The sequence below is a fragment of the Macaca mulatta genome, chromosome 20, assembly GCF_049350105.2.
Source record: "Macaca mulatta isolate MMU2019108-1 chromosome 20, T2T-MMU8v2.0, whole genome shotgun sequence".
Taxonomy (NCBI): Eukaryota; Metazoa; Chordata; class Mammalia; order Primates; family Cercopithecidae; genus Macaca; species Macaca mulatta.
Window position 1 is genome coordinate 78,486,393 of NC_133425.1, and position 20,601 is coordinate 78,506,993.

Genomic DNA, 20,601 nt, shown 5'->3' on the forward strand with positions numbered 1-20,601 from the left:
ATGGTGCATAAATTACACCTCAATGGTCCTTTTAAACTTTTGCAGGGAGAAGGGCTCCCGCCAGAGAAATTGACTCCAACTCTCCCTTTCCACAAATCAAATGCTCAGATTTGCATTGTAGGAGGAGCCTGAGTGTTCTCTGTAGGACAGTGTAAGTTCTTTAGAGAGTGCAGACCACTTTTACATGCAGTTTCTCATTTCATTCTGATAACCTAGAGGACAGGCAAATCACTGTAGGACAATGAGCACTGAGTTACAGTGAATGTAGCTTGTCATCCTAGGTCCGACCTGGGAGAAGGAGGAAATCCAACTAATTTATTTATGTTTATCCCTTTAAGTCTATTCTCCACACAAAGCAGCTATGATATTTTTTATTGCAACTGGACTCCTCAGCTCAAAACCCTTCCATGGCTCACTCCTCATGCGGAGTAAAAGCCAGGGCCCTCTCCGTGGCCTGTGTGCCTCTCCAGGGTCTGACTTCCCTTCACCAGGCCCTGACTGTCTCCTTCTGTGCATAGCCCTCACCTTGCCCAAGCCAGCAGCTGCCATGCTGCAGCTCCACCATGCCCAGTAGGCTCCTGCTGCTGACAGTACCTCCTCCCCCTGCCCACTTGGCCCATTCTTCCTTCTCCACTGTCATCTCCTCGGTGGACCCCTTCTCACCTCCGTATCTAAAACATCAGCACCCTCTCCCTCTGAGCACTTCCAGCCCTCCTCCCTGCTGATCTTTTCTCTTGAGCCACATGTGTTCTTCTCTTTCTCTTTCTGTGGTTTGCCCCCTCTCTCTAGAATAGAAGCTTCATGAGGGCAAGGGCTTTGCTTCTTTTAGGCACCACACCATCCCAGATGCCTAGGATTATACCTGGCAGGGAGAAAGGGCTTGATAGATATGTTTTGAAGAAATGAATGAAAGAATGAATGAATGATTTAGTTAATATGAATCTACTCTCTCGCTCCTTCTCATGTTCTTTTTTCCTTTCTAACTTCCTGTTTCCCTTGGCCTCCACCCTCCCTTGCTACCCTCAACCCCTCCTCTGCCCCTCATTGTTTCAGGGGTCTCCCTTTTATTTCTGATACATGTACTTTGGGGCTGAGTGATGTGGTGCTTCCAGATAGCATACTTGCTTTTAATGCACTTTCAATTTCCCCTGAGATTGAGAAACAGGGAGGAAAGCAAATGAGATTTTAACCTCAAATGCCCTAAGACAGGAAAATGAAGACCCTGCTTAGCTGCGTGAAACCAGACATCTTTGTGTAGGCATGACAATCTTCTTCTAATAGAATCCAGCATGTGTGAGGCTCCCTGAAGACACAGCACTGCCCTTTTGACGGAAGCAAGGCTGGATGAGGCTGCCGCAGGCCTTGGATAACCCAGGCTAAAGATGCTGTGGATCGCTGTCCGGAGACTGCTGTGGGGGAAGTCCCACAAGACACACATGGTCTGGTGTTGGCAGCGGCCCCAGAACTTCATACTCCTCTGCACACCTCTGTGTGCCTATGTCTGTTCCTGTGACTGAGGGGATTGTGTTCATCACATTGGAAGTGCGAAGGTGTGGGGCATATGTCCTTGGGTCTAGGCAGCTGGTGCATGTCTGTTGCATGTGCATCTGTTCACGAGTGTGTGTGTTATGTGTGTCTATCAAATGGATTCTGGTGTGTGTGTAAACCCACATGTGTATAAGTGTGTGCATTTGATGTCACAGAGAACATTTGACATCTGCACGCATCTCATGAATCTGGAAAGCTGGAAGGGGCTGCGTGTCTACATGTGTCTGTGTTTCAAATCTGGCCTTAGGCCACCCACAGCCGAATTACTCACTCCTCATAGGGGCTGAGTGGCTCACCCTCATTTTCTCACTTCCTCCGTCCTGGTGTTAATAAGACTCATCCTTCGCTTTTCTGCGGTTCTTTAGAGAGTGCAGAGCACTTTCAAATGCAGTTTCTCATTTCATTCTGATAACCTAGAGGACAGGCAAATTATCTTCCTTTCCAGATGGGAAAATTTCCTTCAACCCCTCTGTGTCCTGCCTCAAGGGGAGCAGTGTTTGGCCTCCTCTCTGAGGCTGACATAGCCGCCGATTCTCTCCTCTCACACCTCCTGCGGGCATCTCTGCTCTCCTGCATCTTCATTCCTTCACCACGGCGGGCCCAGAGAGTCGACATGCACATGGTGGCTTTTCTACGATCATTTCCTCCAGCAGCACCCCACCCTGTCCCTTCCAGGTGCTGCTTTTCAAGAATCAGAGCCTCCTGCTTCTTTTCTTGGTCACTTTAGATCCAGGGATTAGCACAATTGTGCTGGTTGCCATACTTCTGGGATGTGCTGTAACAATCAAGGAAATGGACTGGCAGCTGTGGACTTGATTAGCTGGTGAGCTGAGAGGACACCAGAGGTAGGATGGGAACTCAGGGACCTGACCACTCTGGACACCCATGAGGACACAAATATCACCCATTTGTGGGTATGAAAACACAAGTAAGCACTTCATGACTCACTATGCAAAGTTCGTTATTGATGACACAGTATGCTTTGTCATTACTTTGGACACATTTAGACATAAGTTGTCATCATGAGCTGAGGCTACGTTTGCTCTAGAATGAAGCCCATTCACTAATCCTTTACATCTGCACAAACTTTACATCTTTTTAAAGTGTTTCCCTAGACTGTCCTCTCATCTGAGGCTCAAGATATATTTTATCATGAATGACATTCAGATATTACATAGTTTACATATTTCCTATTTTTGCCACCCTTAATAAACCAACAGAATCTTCATCAATGTTAAATACCGGTTTTGTGTAAATACAATGCACTGTAATTTTCTTTTCTTTTTTCTTTTTTTTTTTTGAGACAGAGTCTCGCTCTGTCATCCAGGCTGGAGTGCAGTGGCAGGATCTCGGCTCACTGCAACTTCCATCTCCCAGGTTCAAGTGATTCTCCCGCCTCAGCCTCCCAAGTAGCTGGGATTACAAGCACGTGCCACCACACCAGGCTAATTTTTGTATTTTTAGTAGAGATGGATTTTCACCTGTCAGTCAGGCTGGTCCTGAACTCCTGACCTCGTGATCCACCCGCCTCGGCCTCCCAAAGTGCTGGGATTACAGGCGTGAGCCACCGCGCCCGGCCAATGCTGTTTCTTTGTTTAGGGTTGGGTTCGTTTTGAGTAGTTGGCTTTTTTGTTTGTTTGTTATATTATTCTTTCTTTTTCTTCTCACTGTCTTATACAGAATCCAGTTTTCTTTGCCTGCATATTGAGTCTTTTTCACTACCTAGAGACTAAAATGTCTTTTACTTAGTCTCTTTCATTGAGATTTTAATATTCTTCTGTGATGAGTATAGTATATAGAAAATAGAATGCATTCAATATGTTATTCTATATTTTCCTACATAGTTTGTCTTAAATATTCTCTGTGGTAGCTAGGTAAATTGGAGCAGTTTGTATGCAACCTCTCTGAACTTTCTTCATTGATTAAGGAGGGATAAGATTTACTTGGCAGGTCTGATGAAAATATTAGAGGGGACTCATGCCAAGTGCCCAGTGCATTGGCCAGCATATGCTTACTGTATCATTACTATAGTAGTTTAGGGTAGTGATGGTGAGGGCAATGGAGTGATGATAATAGTGGTTGGAACATGGTCTTCACAATTGCATTATTGGTCATGGCCTAAGAGTGTCTCCTACTAACAAACCCAAATGTAACTTTGTCCCTGTTATGGAACATTTAGGATGTTTTTCATGTTTGCCCGTTATAAATCATGTCTCACTAAACATCTTCCTTCATACAGTTTTATTCTTCTTTTGAATGTAACATTTGAATGCGTTCCTAGGAGTAAAATTACAGAGTGAAGGGATATGTACATTCATAAAACTCTCAATAAATAAATATTGCCTGATTGCTTTTCACAAGGGTGCTATGAATTTATATTCCCACCAAAATCAAGAGAATGGCTATTTATAGATGCTTTCAGAGCCTTAGCTTATCTTGTTTCCTGTTTGAATTTTATTACATAAATTTCCCTTTAAAACTATCACACACACACACACACACACACACACACGCACTCTTTTGTGGGGTCTTGGGGGCAAAGATGGAATGAAACTATCATTTATCACATTATTTTGATAGGAACCTGTTGTCAAGTTTCAGATGTTTACTTCTGATGATGCAGAAGGGAATTTTAATTAGGATGTGGCATTAAATAAGATCAGTTTGCGTATTGGGAATGATATTCTTTTTCAGTTATCTTTCGGTCATCTGATCAGATCAAGGAGGAAGTCTCAGCTTGGTGCTAACACCCCTTTAACACTGCTCTAGCCCCTTTTTACCTGTAAAATGAAGAACTTTCCATAGGCAACAGTTTTGAGCTCAAATGTGATAGTGTCATTAGGTCTCCAGCAAGTTTATTTTTATGTTTTCCTTCTTTTTATGTAAAGTGATACTAATGTTTTATTTAAAATGATACAAAGCTTTCATTTTGAACACATTTAATGAAAAAGATGAGTTACACATAGAGCAAACACCCTGACAGTGTCACTCCAATGATTGAACTTGGGACATGCTACTTGGAGAGTGCATTCCAACAGTTGCCCCACTAATCATAATAATAGCATGTGTTCTTTGACAATACATTGAATACGAGTCTCCATAATGCCTGACATAGTTTGGGACTTTGTGATTGTCCCTTTTTCCCTATTCATTTGTGAATGTAAGGACCTTGCAGTGACCCATGAAGAGAGTTGCTTTTTATTTTTCATTTTGTAAATGTTTTTGAAGACTCTTACAAAGTATAATCATTTTGAAAATGCCTATCCATTACCCTAGAGCAAAATTCCCTATTATTGGGAGAGTATCTAAAAAAATATTCAAGGGGTACGAGTGCAGGTTTCTTCCATGCACACATTGTGTAGTGGGGAAGGGTGGCCTTTTAATGAACCCATCACCCAAAGAGCAAACATTGTACCCAACAGGTGATGTTTTCAGCTCTCGCCCTCCTCCCACCCTCCCACCTTCTGAAGACCCCAGTGTCTCTTATTCCACTCTGCATGTTCACAAGTACCCATTGCTGAGCTCCCACCCAAAAGTGAGAATGTGCGGCATTTTTCTGTTTGAGTTACTTCGCTTTGGATAATGTCTTCCTCCTTCATCCATGTTGCTGCAAAAGACATGATTTTATTCTTTTTTTTATGTTTGAGTAGTATTCTATGGCTTGTGTGTGTGTGTATATGTGTGTGTGTGTATGTGTATATGTGTGTATATATCCTTATATAAATATATATAATATATATATCCCACATTTATATATAAATGTATCTATTTGTGTGTGTATATTTATGTATACATAATATATACACATATATACATATATGCACATTTATATATATTATATACAAATATATAATATATAAATATTTATCCCACATTTATATCTATATTTATTTATATAAATATATATATTTATATAAATGTGGGATATATCTATTATATATCTATAAATGTGGGATATATGTTATATATATTTATTTAAGAATATATATACACACATACGTATACACACACATATATATATATCCCACATTTTCTTTTTTTGAGACTGAGTTTCGCTCTTATTGCCCAGGCTGGAGTGCAATGGCGCAATCTCGGCTCACTGCAACCTCTGACTCCTGGGTTCAAGCGATTCTCCTGCCTCAGCCTCCTGAGTAGCTGGGATTGCAGGGATTACCAGCATGTGCCACCACGCCTGGTTAATTTTGTATTTTTAGTAGAGATAGGGTTTCTTCATGTTGGTCAGGCTGGTCTCGAACTCCCAACCTCAGGTTATCAGCCCACCTCAGCCTCCCAAAGGGCTGGGATTACAGGCGTGAGCCACTGCGCCTGGCCCCACATTTTTTTAATCCAGTCTTCTGTTGATGGACACTTAGGTTCAATCCATGTCTTTGCTATTGTGAATAGTGCTATGATGAACACACATGTGCAGGTATTGTTTTGATATAATGATTCCTTTTCCTTTGTGTATATACCCCGTAGTGGGATTGCTGGGTTGAATGATAGTTCTATTTTCAGTTCTTTGAGAAGTCATCATACTGTTTTTCAGAGTTTGTACTAATTTACACTCCCACCAACAGTATATAAGCATTCTCTTTTCTCTGCAGCCTCACCAATATTTGTTGTTTAAGACTTTTTAATCATAGCCATTCTGACTGGTGTAAGATGATATCGCATTGTGGTTTTAATTTGCATTTCTCTGAAGATTAGTGATATTGAGTATTTTTCATATGTCTGTTGGCCCCTCGTATGTGTCCTTTTGAAGGATGTCTGTTAATGTTGTTTGCCCTACTTTTTTTTGTTTGTTTTGAGTTGGAGTCTCGTTCTGTTGCCCAGGCTGGAGTGTAGTGGTATAATCTTGGCTCACTGCAGTGTCCGCATCCTGGGTTCAAGCAATTCTCCTGCCTCAGCCACCCAAGTAGCTGGGATTGCAAGTGCCTGCCACCATGCCTGGCTAATTTTTGTATTTTTAGTTGAGACCAAGTTTCATCATGTTGGCCAGGCTGGTCTCAAACTCCTCGCCTCAGGAGATCGGCCTGCCCTGACCTCCCAAAGTGCTGGGATTACAGGTGTGAGCCACTGCGCCTGGCCTGCCCACTTTTAAATGGGGTCATTTTTGCTGTTTGAATTCCTTGTAAATTCTGGATAATAGTCTTTTGTTGGATGCATACTTTACAAATATTTTTCCCATTCTCTAGGTCATCTGCTTACTCTGTTGATTGCTTCTTTTGCTGTGCAGAAGCTTTTTAGTTTAATTAAGTTCGAATTGTCCTTTTTTTTTTTTTTTTTTTTTTTTTGGTAATGTTTGCTTTTGAGTACTAGGCCATAAATTCTTTGTCAAGGCCAATGTCTAGAAGAGTTTTTCCTATGGTTTCTTCTAGGATTTTTATAGTTTCAGATCTTATGTTGAAGTCTTTAATTCATCTTGTGTTAATTTTTGTATATAGTGAAAGCTATGGGTCCAATTTCACTCTTAGGAATATGATTATCCAATTTTCCATATGGGTGTTTAGCCCAACACCATTTATTGAATGGAGTGTCATTTCCCTATCATATATTTTTGATGACTTTGTTGAAGATCAGTTGGTTGTAGGTATGTGGCTTTATTTCTGGATTCTCTGTTCTGTTCCATTAATCTAGGTTTATACCAGTACCATCCTGTTTTGGTTACTATAGCCTTGTAGTATAATTTGAAGTCAGGCAATATGATGCATCTAACTTTGTTCTTTTCACTTAGGATTTGTTATAAAACCAATTCTTTATGGGCTATATAAATCAAATAAAATTTTATATCTAAGCAAGTCCTCCAGATTCCTGACCAGGCAAGAAATCCAGTAGCTTGGCAGATTAAGAACAGTAATATGCAAACAGTGAGGGATGCATAAATCAAGACTGTCATTGTGAATAGAATGATTTGGAAGTTGGGGGTTCAAGTAGCTTCATGATAGTTATAGTGAATAACAATGTCAGCTTTAGTATTATTCTAATATTGTACTTGGGTAATGCTAATAGGATTTGATGGAATACAATGAACACTTTCCAAACAGCTGTATGCTTTCCCAACAAAGGAACTCTATCTCAGAGCAGACTGATATATCATTTCAATGGGAGATTTTAATCAATCCTTTTGTTTTCCCTTTTAGGATATATTTAAATTTGCAAGAACTTCTCCTGTCCCAAGACAAAAGAGGTCCATTGTGGTATCTCCCATTTTAATTCCAGAGAATCAGAGACAGCCTTTCCCAAGAGATGTTGGCAAGGTAAGTCACGCAAAAAACAAATTACAAAAACGTGTTTTTTATGAAAAAATGAGTGCACAGGAAGCAGACTGAGTATGACTGTCTTGGTGACAAGCTGGAATTAGTCTTCATCCCTCTATGATAAGACACCAAATGGTTTTGTCATAAAAAGAATGTTGGAAGATCATTCATACACAAAAGAGGAAATTTGAAAGAACCAATAACAGTTTTGAATATTATGGAGATCAACATGGTAGATGATGTTGAAATTATGTAGGAAGATGTCATTGGTTGAGAAATAAGGCTCATTGTTTTTATAGATTATATTCAGGTGATCCCCAGATAGGGCCCCCTAGGATGGCGGTATGTTGATATGTGGCCTTCACTGAGATCCTCCTTTTCAAATATCTAGGTCCAAGCATATCACTGGGTTAGTTTTCCAAAAACTAAACCTGATCAAGGGAGTAAAATCATCCTAACCAGATCCAGAACCAGATGTGGAAAACACTGTCCCATGAATCAGAACAATAGCTTTTCCAGGAAGAAATAGTCACCATTAAATGTGCCAAAATACTGATACTGCCTCATCAATACATTCTCCGCTCTTTAAGAGAATCAACATGGAGAATCAAATTTTGAGCAGTTTGTACTTTTTGGTTGTTAGAAACAAGTGCTCAGTGTCGCAAAGAAGAACCAGCACTCAGGCAAAGAGTTTTCTCAGCAAGGCAATTTACTTCTACAGTGGGGTGCTCCTCGCACTTCTGGTCACTGAGAGAGCACACTGAACAAAAGAGGGAAGGGGGGTTTATCCCTAACACGGTTAGTCCCTGCTTCTGTGTCCTGTCCCCATTGGCTGGAGTTGGACCGCACAATCTAAACTGACCTGATTGGTTACTGTTTAAAATTGAATATGGCTAATTAGGCAGGAAGGGAGACGCTGTCGGTTGTGGTACAAGGCATGTTTGGGCATGTCAGGGCACAGCAAAGGCGGGAAGGGTAGTTTCAGTGGGAAGAGCTGTTTCGGCAGGAGTGGCAGTTTACAGAATGGGTAGCCAGGAGTAAAGAGGAGTCTTTCCAAATGAGGAAGAGATATGAGTTACAGATTGGGACTATCAGGAGAAGTTGTTTACAGAGCAGGTAACTTAGCAGAAGGGACAAGGAAGTTGATCTTGAGAACAAAGAGGAAGGGAATCAGAAATTAAACGTTTGAAGAGGAACTTACTGTATCAGACATTGGTGAATCTGGAATTTGAAAAATGGTGGTTAGTTAAATGAATGATCTTAATGGCATTTGCTTTTGAACTGCTAGTTTATTAAGTACACCGTACATGTTGTATGCTGGACTCTAAACTTGGGGCTGGGTGTGAAGAAGCAGATAATAGAGCTAACATGCTAGTGGGAAGACAGAAAGAAGAACATTGCAGAGTATGACAAATGCTGTGAAAATCAGAACAGGAAGATGAGGAAAAAAGAGCAAATGGCAGGATGAAGGAGTAGAGGGAGGAGGGAATCTTTACACAGATGACTGTGATGGCTTTTTGAAGGTATTGTTTGAGGGGAAACTGGAAGGATGAGAAAGGAACAGTCATAGGAATATCTGGATGAACAGCATCTTTGGCAGAGGTAAGTTTACATGCAAAGGCCTGAAGGTGGGACAGAATAGCATGTAGTAGAGTTGCAACATGCCTGGGTGGCTGCAAGAGAGTGAACAAGGACGGCAGTGGTGAGAGTGAAGTCAGAGAGGCCAGCCTGCCCTTGGATGAGGAGTTGGGGTTTCATCGTGCATGCAGCAGGGGACCACTGGAAGATTTCTCCAGGAGACTGCGTGTTTTGAAAGATCCTCCTGGCTGCCTTGTAGAGAATGATTAGTGGTAGCAGAGCGGTAGAGAGGAGTGGAAGCAAAGAGACCCACTAAGAGGGGAGTTTGGTGGTGATCTGGACAAAGATGACTTGGACTATTAAAAATTAGTATTGGACAGGCGCAATGGTTCACGCCCGTAATCCCAGCATGTTGGGAGGCTGAGGCAGGAGAATCAACCAAGGTCAGGAGTTCAGGACCATGCTGGCCAACATGGCGAAACCCTGTCTCAACTAAAAATACAAAAATTAGCCAGCATAGTGGCACGCTTGTAATCCCAGCTACTTGGGAAGCTGAGACAAGAGAACCACTTGAACCCAAGAGGTGGAGGTTGCAGTGAGCCGGGATCATACCACTGTACTACAGCCTGGGCGGCAGAGTGAGACTCTGTGTCAAACAAACAAACAAAAAAATTGATCTTTATTGCACATTGAAAGAAGTGATAATCCAGTATCCTGGTAACCACTATATTTATCATTTTAAACTCCCACTGTGCCAAAGATGCCTTTCTCTAAGCAAAAATCTTTTCAAGAGTCTGGGATATGATATAAAGGGAAGCAGAGCTGCTCCAAAGGGATAGCCCTGTTCCCTCGGGCAGCCCTAGCCACTGTGATGATCCTTTTCTAGACAGGTTTCCCAGGAGCCCAAGATGCCAGGTGCCAAGGGACCCGAGTCCCAATTCTTCAAAGCTCTTCCCAAACAGTTTCTGAGACTCACGTTGCATTCCAGTGTTTCGGTTTTCTTTCAGATAATCCTGGGCTTCTCAACTCTCAGCATGCATCACAATCAGCAGAGACACTTAAAATGCATATGTCAGGGCTCCACCCTCAGAGATTGATTCCACTAGGGTGGGGGTGAGAACCATGTGAGGATGTGTTAAATATCCCAGGTGATTCAGATATGCAGCCAGGGTGCAGGACTGCTGGTCTTAAGCAATCCTCCAAAAGTGATTGTGGACCAGCTACATAAGTATCCCCTGGAAGCTTGCTAGAAATGCATATCTTCATGTCCTACCCCAAAACCACTGAGCCAGAAACTCTGGGGTTAAAGCCAGGAATCCGTGTTTTTACACAGCTTCTAGGTGATTCTGATGCACACTCAAGTTTACAGAGGGCTGACCTGAAATACGGTTTTGTCCCCTGTCCACCACTAGTACACAATACCTTCAGTTGCAATTCCATTAATTAGTTATAGTAAGGACAATCACATTTCAGTTGCCTGGAAAATCCAAGTTTACACTGGTTATCCAAATCTGTCATGTCCAGATTTAGACAATACATTATGTAGTCATCCTATAGTTTCCTTCAATTACACACAATTTCCTCCTGGGTATATTTGGGTGGGTTTTCTCACAAGCCTCTTTTCTTGAGCTATTCAATGGGTTCATAAGCATGTAGCTAATTGGGAACATTCTTTCGCAATTTTTTTTTTTTTTTTTTTTTTTTTACTTATTACGGCTTCAAAAGGCAATTTGGTTTCCAAACTGAGGACTCAACTCTTCTTAGCCCCTTATGTGTTGCCCATACTTGATCTCGACTTAGATTCTCTATAAGCAACTGCTTTTCTAAGTGTGGTAGGCTACTAACTAGACAATGTGCAAGAGCCTTCGAAACCTCTAGATGTTTTTTGTAGAATTACTGCACTGCTTTGCAAAAACTATTTATTTGTCCATGCTTTATATGCCTTTGAAGGTACATATTTTCCTTTTTGTTCCTGCTTGTTTCTATTTATTTATATTACTCTTTATATCTCCTGTCTTATCCTCATCATCTCCACCACAGCTGACAAGCTGTGCTCTGCAGAGCTGTGGAAGAGGACGTAGGTGTCTTCAGTGAGTGCTGGGGAGGCGGCGAGAAGGGAAAGAAGACCACAGAGGCTGAGCTCTGGCCTCCAAACACCACCACACTCCCAAAAAATCTCTAAGTCAGGACACCTCTAATTGTGTAAATATTACTTATTAGTCTTCGGTATAGAATGCCATTTGAAGAAGAGGTTCTGCAGCTTTAAAAGCATAAAGACGTTTGTCTTACTTTGGCTTCCCCTAGAAGTGGACCCTGAGACAAGAATTCAAATGAAGGCAGTTCATTTAAGAGGTGGAGGAAATGTTCATAATAAAATAAGGGAGAGACACAGAAAAGGGAAGGCAGCTGGGAGAGAAGCTTGTTTATGAAGCCAGCTACCCCTGTGGGTGACTGGATTGTAATCTCATGGGCTAACTTTAAAACATGGTGTGGAATACATTGTCAGCATTAAAGCACCCCCAGGGGATGGCACTGGGATACTTTGACACAAACTGGGGTATTTCTACTCCCAGCAGTAATTGGTTGAGGACTGCTTCCAAGGGTGTAAATTCTCTAGCATATCAGATCTGCCCTGCACTCTGTGCAGTAACTCGACAGCCTGCTGAGGTTTGGAGGAGAACCTTAGACAAAAAGGATACTGTACAGCAGTCTCCAGTCTGCTGGTCTGCACTGAAAAGGTGACACATAGGGGATGTGGACAGGGCACTGATCGCTTCGGCTTCCTTACCAAAACTAATATATCTATTTGTTTTGCATACTTCATTTCATCCTGTGCTTTTACCTCATTTCCTGCACTAGCTTTCTCACATCCTGGGCTTTTGAAACCCCCTGTACTTGCCTCTCTCTCTCCATTAAAAAGTAGTTCCTGCATCCCAGGAGGGAAAATCTCTGAAATTCAACCTAATTCATATCAACAAGCATATATTCAGCATCTGTTATTTATAAGGAACTGCTAGGGGCTGGGAATTTAATGGAGGAGAAAACAGACAGAATCATTGATCTTGTGGGATTACGAAAGAGGTGACAATATCAGCACATAGTCATTATTTGTCCAGCACTGTGCTAAGCACTTTTCATCTATTATGTTGAATTCTTATGATAACAACCACATGAGGATCATTTTCTAGCGTGCCAATGAAGGTAATGAGACTCAAGGGTGACGTAACCTGACCAAAGCCACACAGCTAGTTCACAGCAGAGCCAAGTTTTGTTTCTGCTTTTTGAGATTTCAAAGTCTGTGCTCTTAACCGCTACACTCGGAAAATACTAAGCCCATTCTGAGAATGCTCTTCCATGGAATGAAATATCTTCACTGACAACTTCTCCTTTCAAAACAGCATTAAAATTAAGTGCAATTCTTGGAAATGCACTCAAAAATAAGACAGACAGAAGGTTGGATCAATGGATTGATATCTGATACATTATAAAGGAAGTATATTAAAATGTTAGTGGTAGAGTATAAGTTGGTGAACATATGGGTGCTTGCTGTACAATTCTTTCAAGTTTTCTCTGCATTTGGAAATTTCGTAATAAAATGTTAGGAAAAATTAAGTTTAACTAAGTATAAAATTATCATAAAGGATACAGGAGTTAGCATGCTGGCATAAAAACGCTTTTTAAATCATTTGTCTTGCATTTCAAGAGGGTGAATGGAGACAAGTAAGTAACTGGTTCTTGTTTTTTTTTTTTTTTTTTTTTTTTGGTCATATTTTATTACAACCTGAATTCCTTTAAAGAAAGGAGACTCATATCCTGAAGAATGAAGACATTAAAAGCAAGGTGCTGTGGCGAGTTAGCCCCTGGTGGAGGGTTTTTCACAGTTGGATATCCTGCTGTATAGAACTGAATACCCACAGCAGGGTTACGCAGGCAGCTCCAGGGATGAGAAAAAGCCTTGACTGATACATAATTTATCTATCTGCCAAGTAATTAATTAGTTGGTAAGTAGCTAAACTACTAGAATTTGGGAGCTGCTTTTCCATTATACGAGGGAATCATATTACAACTCTGAGATTCCAAATCACTGCTACTCATTTAAATAGCAGGTGGGGAGTATGAGGGGGTGTATGACCCTCCCCAAACACACACAGGAGACAACCTGATAGATCACTGCCAGCCCTGGGAAAATCAGTTTGCCTCCTAATTTCTGGCTCTTTTCCACGGTACATTCTGCCCTAGAATATCTCTCACAGTTTTGGAAGACAGGGTAAAACACCCAGTCATGAACATACTTCCTCATACCTGTGATTTTCTTTCCATTTTTGAACTCTAGATAGCAGGGAGGAGCTGAGAGTGTGTGCTCTGGAGAGGAACATGCAGATCCCAAAGTGGCTTTTTCCCCTCTCCCCCTTCAAAATATGACTCTTTCAAAATTTCGGCCATAAATAATTTCTCAGTTTTACCAACTTTCGCTGATAAATAATTGATTGCATCTTTAAAGATTTTTGAGTTCTTGGCCCCAATTGATTGAGAGCAGGGACTTTATATCTGTAAGCCAGCAAGGAGGTCTTTGGGAGACGTATTTTATTCTGTTTTATATTGAGTTTGAAAGACAAGTTATTTATGAAATGCTTATTAGGGATTCTGCTTTCATCACAAACCCTTTTCATCAAAACCAATGAAAGTACTTTTTTACAGAAAATCCTTTTTTAAAGACCCTATAAATTGGTAGAATGGGCATTTGGAAGGCCATCTTTAACCCAGGATAGAAGAAATATGTAACTGGACCAAGTACTCTTTGTAAAGGGAACCAACATTGATCATTAGACTAAATCATGAAAACCACTCAACCAGGACTCCGCTTTGATTGTGTCATGAACCATAAGTCAGACCTGAGGGTAATTTACATCAGCTCTGCCACATTCCTCAGTGTTCTGGGCATCAGATTCTTAGAGGTCTCCCTGCATCCCGATACTCTGGACCTGAGATTTATGCCCACCCATGCAAATAGGTGCCAAGGAGTCTGATAGTCTTGAAATTTAGTTTGTTTTATTCTATTTAATAGTCATTTGCCTCACTTTGAAGACCCACGAAGGCCAAAGCTATATCCTTAGAGGCTGGACCAGAAAGCTGGTACTGAAGCCCCAGCACCTCTCCATCACCCTCCTCCTGAAATGCAGACTCAGGGTTACTTGCTATTGCCTGATTTAGTTTATGATCAGGCACTCACTGGGTTGTCCAGGGTAACCCAGTAATTGCTGTCAGCCCTCTACGTCTTTTAAAATCCATTGCTTTATACCCTTTATCCATGTCTAACTTCTCTTTGTACCCTTTATCCACATCTACACTCTTCTCAGAAATTTACATGTGCTTAATTTCCACTCCCCACTGTTTTGTTTTGTTTTGTTTTGTTTTGTTTTTGAGACAGAGTCTCTCTCTATTACCAGGCTGGGGTGCAGTGGTGAGATCTCTGCTCACTGCAACCTCCGCTTCCCAGTTTCAAGCGATTCTCCTGCCTCAGCCTCCCTAGTAGCTGGTACTACAGGCGTGCGCCACCACTCCCAGCTAATTTTTGTATTTTTTTTTAATAGAAACGGGGTTTCACCATGTTGGCCAGGCTCGTCTCAGTCTCTTGAACTTGTGTTCCACCTGCCTTGGTCTCCCAAAGTTGCTGGGATTACAGGCATGAACCATTGCACCTGGACTTAATTTCCCCCTTTTAAGGCAACTAGCAGTTTTATTCAATAACTAAAACTTATCATGGGCTAGAGTGTAGGAGAAAAACTGGAATACAGAGTATCTAAGATGTCCAAAGGCTCAGTGCTCAATAATTCTTCTTGAGATGAACATCACAGTTTATTGCTACATTCAGCAGCCACAGCTACACGTAAGCCTTTTCCTGAACTGTCACTTCTTCCTGGGATACACCCTCTTTATCCTTATTCCTTAGGAGCAGCCCACATTCACACTCTAAGGCGGTACCGTCCAGTGGAACATTGACATCATTGCAGGAGGTTCTACCTCTACACAGTCCAGTATGGTACCCACTAACCACATATGGCCAATGCAGTTTTAAAATTTTAACTAATTTTAATTTAAGCTTAAAAAGTAACACTTCATTCCATTATTGGGACAATTTGGCAGGTGAATCTATTTTTTTCATGATGCATTTTCATCTATTTACAGATAAAATATTTTTTACTGAAAAGGCAACGTCCACACTGAGATGTATTTCAAAAACTTATCATACAAACACAAAAGCAATGGAAAATGTCTCCTTAATAATCTTTGTATTGATTTCATTTAGAAATAAATCCCTTGTATTTCTTTTCACTTTTTTTTAACGTGGCTGCCAGAAAAAAATTATTTATATGGCTCATATTGTATTTTTATCAGATGGTGCTAATCCAAATATGGCCCATTTCTGATACAGTCTGCTCTGTGGGATTATTTTTTTGAGATAGAGTCTTTCTCTATCACCCAGACTGGAATGCAGTGGCACGATCTCTGCTCACTGCTACCTCTGCCTCCTGGGTTCAAGAGATTCTCATGCCTCAGCCTCCCAAATAGCTAGGATTACGGGTATGCACCACCATGCCTGGCTAACTTTTGTACTTTTGGTAGAGATGAGGGTTCACCGTATTGGTCAGGCTGGTCTCAAACTCCTGGCCTCGAGTGATCCACCTGCCTCGGCCTCCCAAAGTGCTGGGATTACAGGTGTGACCCACTGAGCCTGGCCCGTGGAATTTTACTTGATCTCTTTTATACATTGTTTATACCTCTTTGATGGCACTTAACACATTTTGAGAAACAGTGTCCTTCCCTACCTTCCCACTAACTGTAATTCGTCAAATGTAGTGGCCCAGGACAGGGTCTAACACACAGTAGCAACTCAAATATTCTTTGAGTTGAATTCTAGCCATATATATGGCTGATTACATAGACTTTCACTCATTCACTGCTTACTGATTAATTAAAGTGATCATAGCCTGGTTTGTTGTTAGAATGGAATTAATAGACCATTATATGATCAGTCTGGATATTTCCAGTAAATTTTAATTTTCTAAAATGGTAATGAGGCCACCAGATAAATTGCTTGGCAGTCAACTATTATGTCAGGTCATATAAGCATTCTTAGTAGATTTTTTTTTTTTTTTTTTTTTTTTGAGATGGAGTTTTGCTCTTGTTGCCCAGGCTGGAGTGCAGTGGCATGATTTCAACTCACTGCAACCTCCACCTCCCGGGTTCAAGCAATTCTGCCTCAGCTTCCCGAGTAGCTGGGATTACAGGTGCCCACCACCACACCCAGTTAAGTTTTGTATTTTTAGTAGAGACGGGATTTCACCATGTTGGCCAGGCTGCTCTCGAACTCCTGACCTCAGGTGATCCACCTGCCTCGGTCTCCCAAAGTGCTGGGATTACAGGCGTGAGACACTGCGCCCAGCCAGCAGATTTTGATAGATTTGATGTTGATGGATTTTATGTGGCAATGGGGGGAAGTGGGGGAAGAGAGAGAGAGAGTTGCGTGACTGTATTTCTGAATTTGCCTATGTATATGTTGGTGTTTTAATTCCAATTAAATTAAAACACTCAAAACTTTTATCTTCATTCACAACTGAACACAGTCACTTCTAACTTATTTTTGCTAAGTCTAATAAAAGCTATGTTCACCATTTGGAAGTGTTGCCCTCCTGCAAATTTTAATTAATGATAAAACATAATCGGGTGGTTTTGGCTCTTTGCCAAATACATATATATGCAAAACTTCCCTCCATGATCTATGTCTCGCAAATAAAGGCATCTGAGCCCAAGGAGGAAGCAATATTTTTAACCCTGAGTTTATCACCCTTTCGGTTCTCCATTTTAAAGATTCCTAGAACTTTATTGTTATTATGAACATTTGGCCTTAGACTGAATTTATGTTTAATTATTTGTGAACATTCAAGGACCTGGCATTTCAGCTTGAATTAGCATCCAGACTTAGGGTTGTTGAAGAATTTTCAAATTGGACTAGAATCTTCAATACCTAATGAATGTCTGGATCTAAGCCAAACATGGCTATCCCTACTGTTCTGCTTAGTTTTTACAACAGCCCTATAAAGTAGGCAACTCATTTATGAGATGAGAAAGTCAAAATTAAGAGAGATTAAGTAGCTTGCCCAGGGTAACCCTCTTAAAGAATGGCAATGCTGAGACCCATATCCAAGACTCTTCAATGCCATATCAGTGATCTGTCCACCACAGAGTGTGTGAATGTTTAAAGTCTCCATGGGTCTTTGCTGTTTGCATAGCACACTCACGCAAATGGTCATTTGACTCTCATACGTACCCTCAGAAATCAATATTATGTCCCCATTGTACAGTGGAGGCTCTGAACTGAGCATGACCAAGGCTCAGAAGCATCTTGCAAAACAGTCTATTTGTGGTACAAATTGAATTGCCTTTCTGTGTCACCACCTACAATTGCACCAGGGATCTGGATGGATTTCAAAATAGCACATGGCATGAGTTAAGCCACTGTGGAAAACAGTGTGGAGATTCCTGAAAGAACTAAAACTGGAACTACCATTTGATCCAGCAATCCCACTACTGGGTATCTACCCAGAGGAAAAGAAAAGAAAAAGATACTTGCACATGCATGTTTATAGCAGCACAATTTACGATTGCAAAATCATGTAACCAACCCAAATGCCCATCGATCCACAAGTGGATAAAGAAGCTGTGATATATATATGCACACACACACACATATATGTGTGTGTGTGTGTGTGTGTGTGATGGAATACTACTCAGCCGTAAAAAGGAATGAATGACATTTGCAGCAACCTGGATGAGATTGGAGACTATTATTCTAAGTGAAGTAACTCAGGAATGGAAAACCAAACATCTTATGTCCCCACTGACATGTGGGAGCTAAGCTATGAGGATGCAAAAGCATAGGAATGATACACTGGATTTTGGGGACTGGGAGGAAAGGTTGGGAGAGGGGAGAGGGATAAAAGACTGCAAACAGGGTGTAGTGTATACTGCTCGGGTGACGGATGCACCAAAATCTCACAGATCACCGTTAAAGAACTTACTCATGTAACCAAACACCACCTGTACCCCAACAATCTATAGAAATTTTTTTAAAAAAAGAAATAGACTTCACTGGAGGAAAGAGAAACATACAAGCCAGGGTAAGCCAAGGATGAGAAGCATAGCTCGCCATCCCCCTCATCCCACAGGGAGGTCTGCCGGGGAGAAACTCTGCTCCCATAGCTGTTCCGTCTCTGCTGGACAGCTTCAGGACAATCTTATTAGTGGACAGATGATCAAACTCCCGGGATGTCCAGCAGTCTGAATGCAGGTACCCAGATTCGTAGGAGTTGTCTGAAATTCCAGAGTTCAAAGTCAGGTGCCTTGGGCAGGGGTGTGCTGGAAAACTAGCTGTGAGAGGCTGGAAGCCTTGAGTTGGAGTGTTTGCAGCTACTTTGGCATAAATTCTCCCACAGTGGCCAATTTCAGGCTAGCAACTTACAAAATCTCTGAATGTTTAACAATGAACTTCCATGAAGGAGTAGGGTTGACTTCAGCACGGCACTGTCCTTGGGACTCAGGGACCGTGACACTGGAAGGGGTCAAGGGGCCCACAGGTCCCAGGGGAGCTACGCTTGAGTGAAGCCCTCCATTGTGGACAAGCGGCTTCCACACCCATCTGTTCACCCTGAGTTGCAGCTGGTCTCCTGCCCAGTTGAGCAGTGAGAGTCATATTTTGACAACTCTGCCTGTTGCAGGCATTAAGCAACTTGTTCAAGGTCACGCAGCAAGTGCAACGTAAAAGCTGAGCTTGCACGCTTGCCCTTTCAGCTCCACCACACTTCTCCTTGGCACGGAAAAATCCAAGTCACTCTCCTGAAGCTGGCAGATTCTGCAGCAATTGTCCCAATTCCACCTGGAAAATGAGGAAGGGAGTGATAAAATTCTCTGTGAAGTGAGGAGAAATGAGGCTAACCTCGGCAACGTTTATTTGATGTGAGTGTTTGCGCGCTGAGTTAAGGCCGGAGGTCGTGTCTTCGTTTAACAAATAGACCACATGTTGACAAGCAAAAAATGGCTTTCTTTGTCTGGCAAGAAAAGCTCACTTCAGACAACACATTTTTTTGTTGGTATCTCCGCTGACAACCCTGTTCAAAGAGAGCCACAAGGAATGTAAGTGAAAGCAGAAAAAGCCAACTTTGGTGTAATTAAGAGATATCACTGCCCGTTTTTCTGTGATGAGGCCGCAGCTGACTCAGTCGATAAGGGCCGTGAAGGAGCGGAGCCTAGGGCACAGTGGAGATGGACTGGCCTTTTCACGGTCCAATTACTTGTCCAAGTTTTGAAGAGGACTGAAGTAGAACTGGATGGAGATGGGAAACAGGCCAATAAAGGGTTTTTTGTTTTGTTTTGTTTTAAGAGAGGAAGGAATGAATGAAGAAGCTCTTTTACATTCTTTTCCAGCTTGGAGCTAGCTCTGCTTCCCAAATAGGTTGCTGGGGGAAAGATGTGATGTGAGTGTGGGTGGCTGGGAACAGTACCTCCTGGGTACCTGTGCTAGGCCCACTTCTGCAACCAGTAACGGAGGAGACAGAAGAATGCTTGATTGTAGGTTTAAACGTTCCCATCGGTGAGTGTTGCATTAAAGATGTTGCTGTCTTCTGTTGCATTAGTTGGTTTGGAACAAGTGATGAAGAAGGAGCTTCAGTTGATGCCTCTTGAGCAGGCAAACACCCTCCCTAGGCTGAAAATTGAGCCACATTAATTCAGAAATATTTACTGAGCAACTACTATGTGTCAAGCACTGCACTGGCTACTGCTTATGGATTCCCCCTAGAAGAATGCCCATCCTAGGAGAGGGGGCAGACCTGTAAACAGGCAGACAAGCACTGTGATGGGGTGCTGTGGGATCTTGGAAAAGTCAAGAAGGCAGAAGAAGTAATTCCAAAGAGGACTCCTGAAGGATGCTTAAGAGTAGGCAACGTGAAGCTGACATGGGAAGAAAGTGCTCTCCAGGCAGTGAGAAGAGCATGATTCAGTATCTAGGGGCAAGAGGAACAATGCTCTGTCCAGAGAGCTGAGAATAATTCAACGTGGCTGTGATGCAAGGAGGAAATTGTCACAAAGAAATTTGGAGAAATCATCAAAGGCTGGAAAAGGAAAAATCGGGAAAACTACTGTAGGGAATTTGGACCTTTCT

The 20,601-nt window shown here is 41.8% G+C and overlaps 1 protein-coding gene and 1 long non-coding RNA gene across 13 annotated transcripts in view; one reads left to right on the forward strand and one right to left on the reverse strand.

Annotated features, from left to right (window-relative positions):
- Positions 1–20,601, forward strand: part of CDH13 (cadherin 13) — a 1,167,676-nt gene that overhangs the window by 489,380 nt on the left and 657,695 nt on the right. For all 12 annotated transcript variants that reach the window (XM_077984054.1, XM_077984047.1, XM_077984053.1 and 9 more), the window contains 1 exon segment: positions 7,689–7,805. In XM_077984054.1, coding sequence (XP_077840180.1) covers positions 7,689–7,805 — 117 coding nt within the window.
- Positions 8,068–20,601, reverse strand: part of LOC144338263 (uncharacterized) — a 29,780-nt gene continuing 17,246 nt past the window's right edge. Inside the window, exon 2 of the long non-coding RNA XR_013412249.1 lies at positions 8,068–9,997. This is a non-coding gene — a long non-coding RNA (uncharacterized LOC144338263). The remainder of the gene's footprint in view (positions 9,998–20,601) is intronic.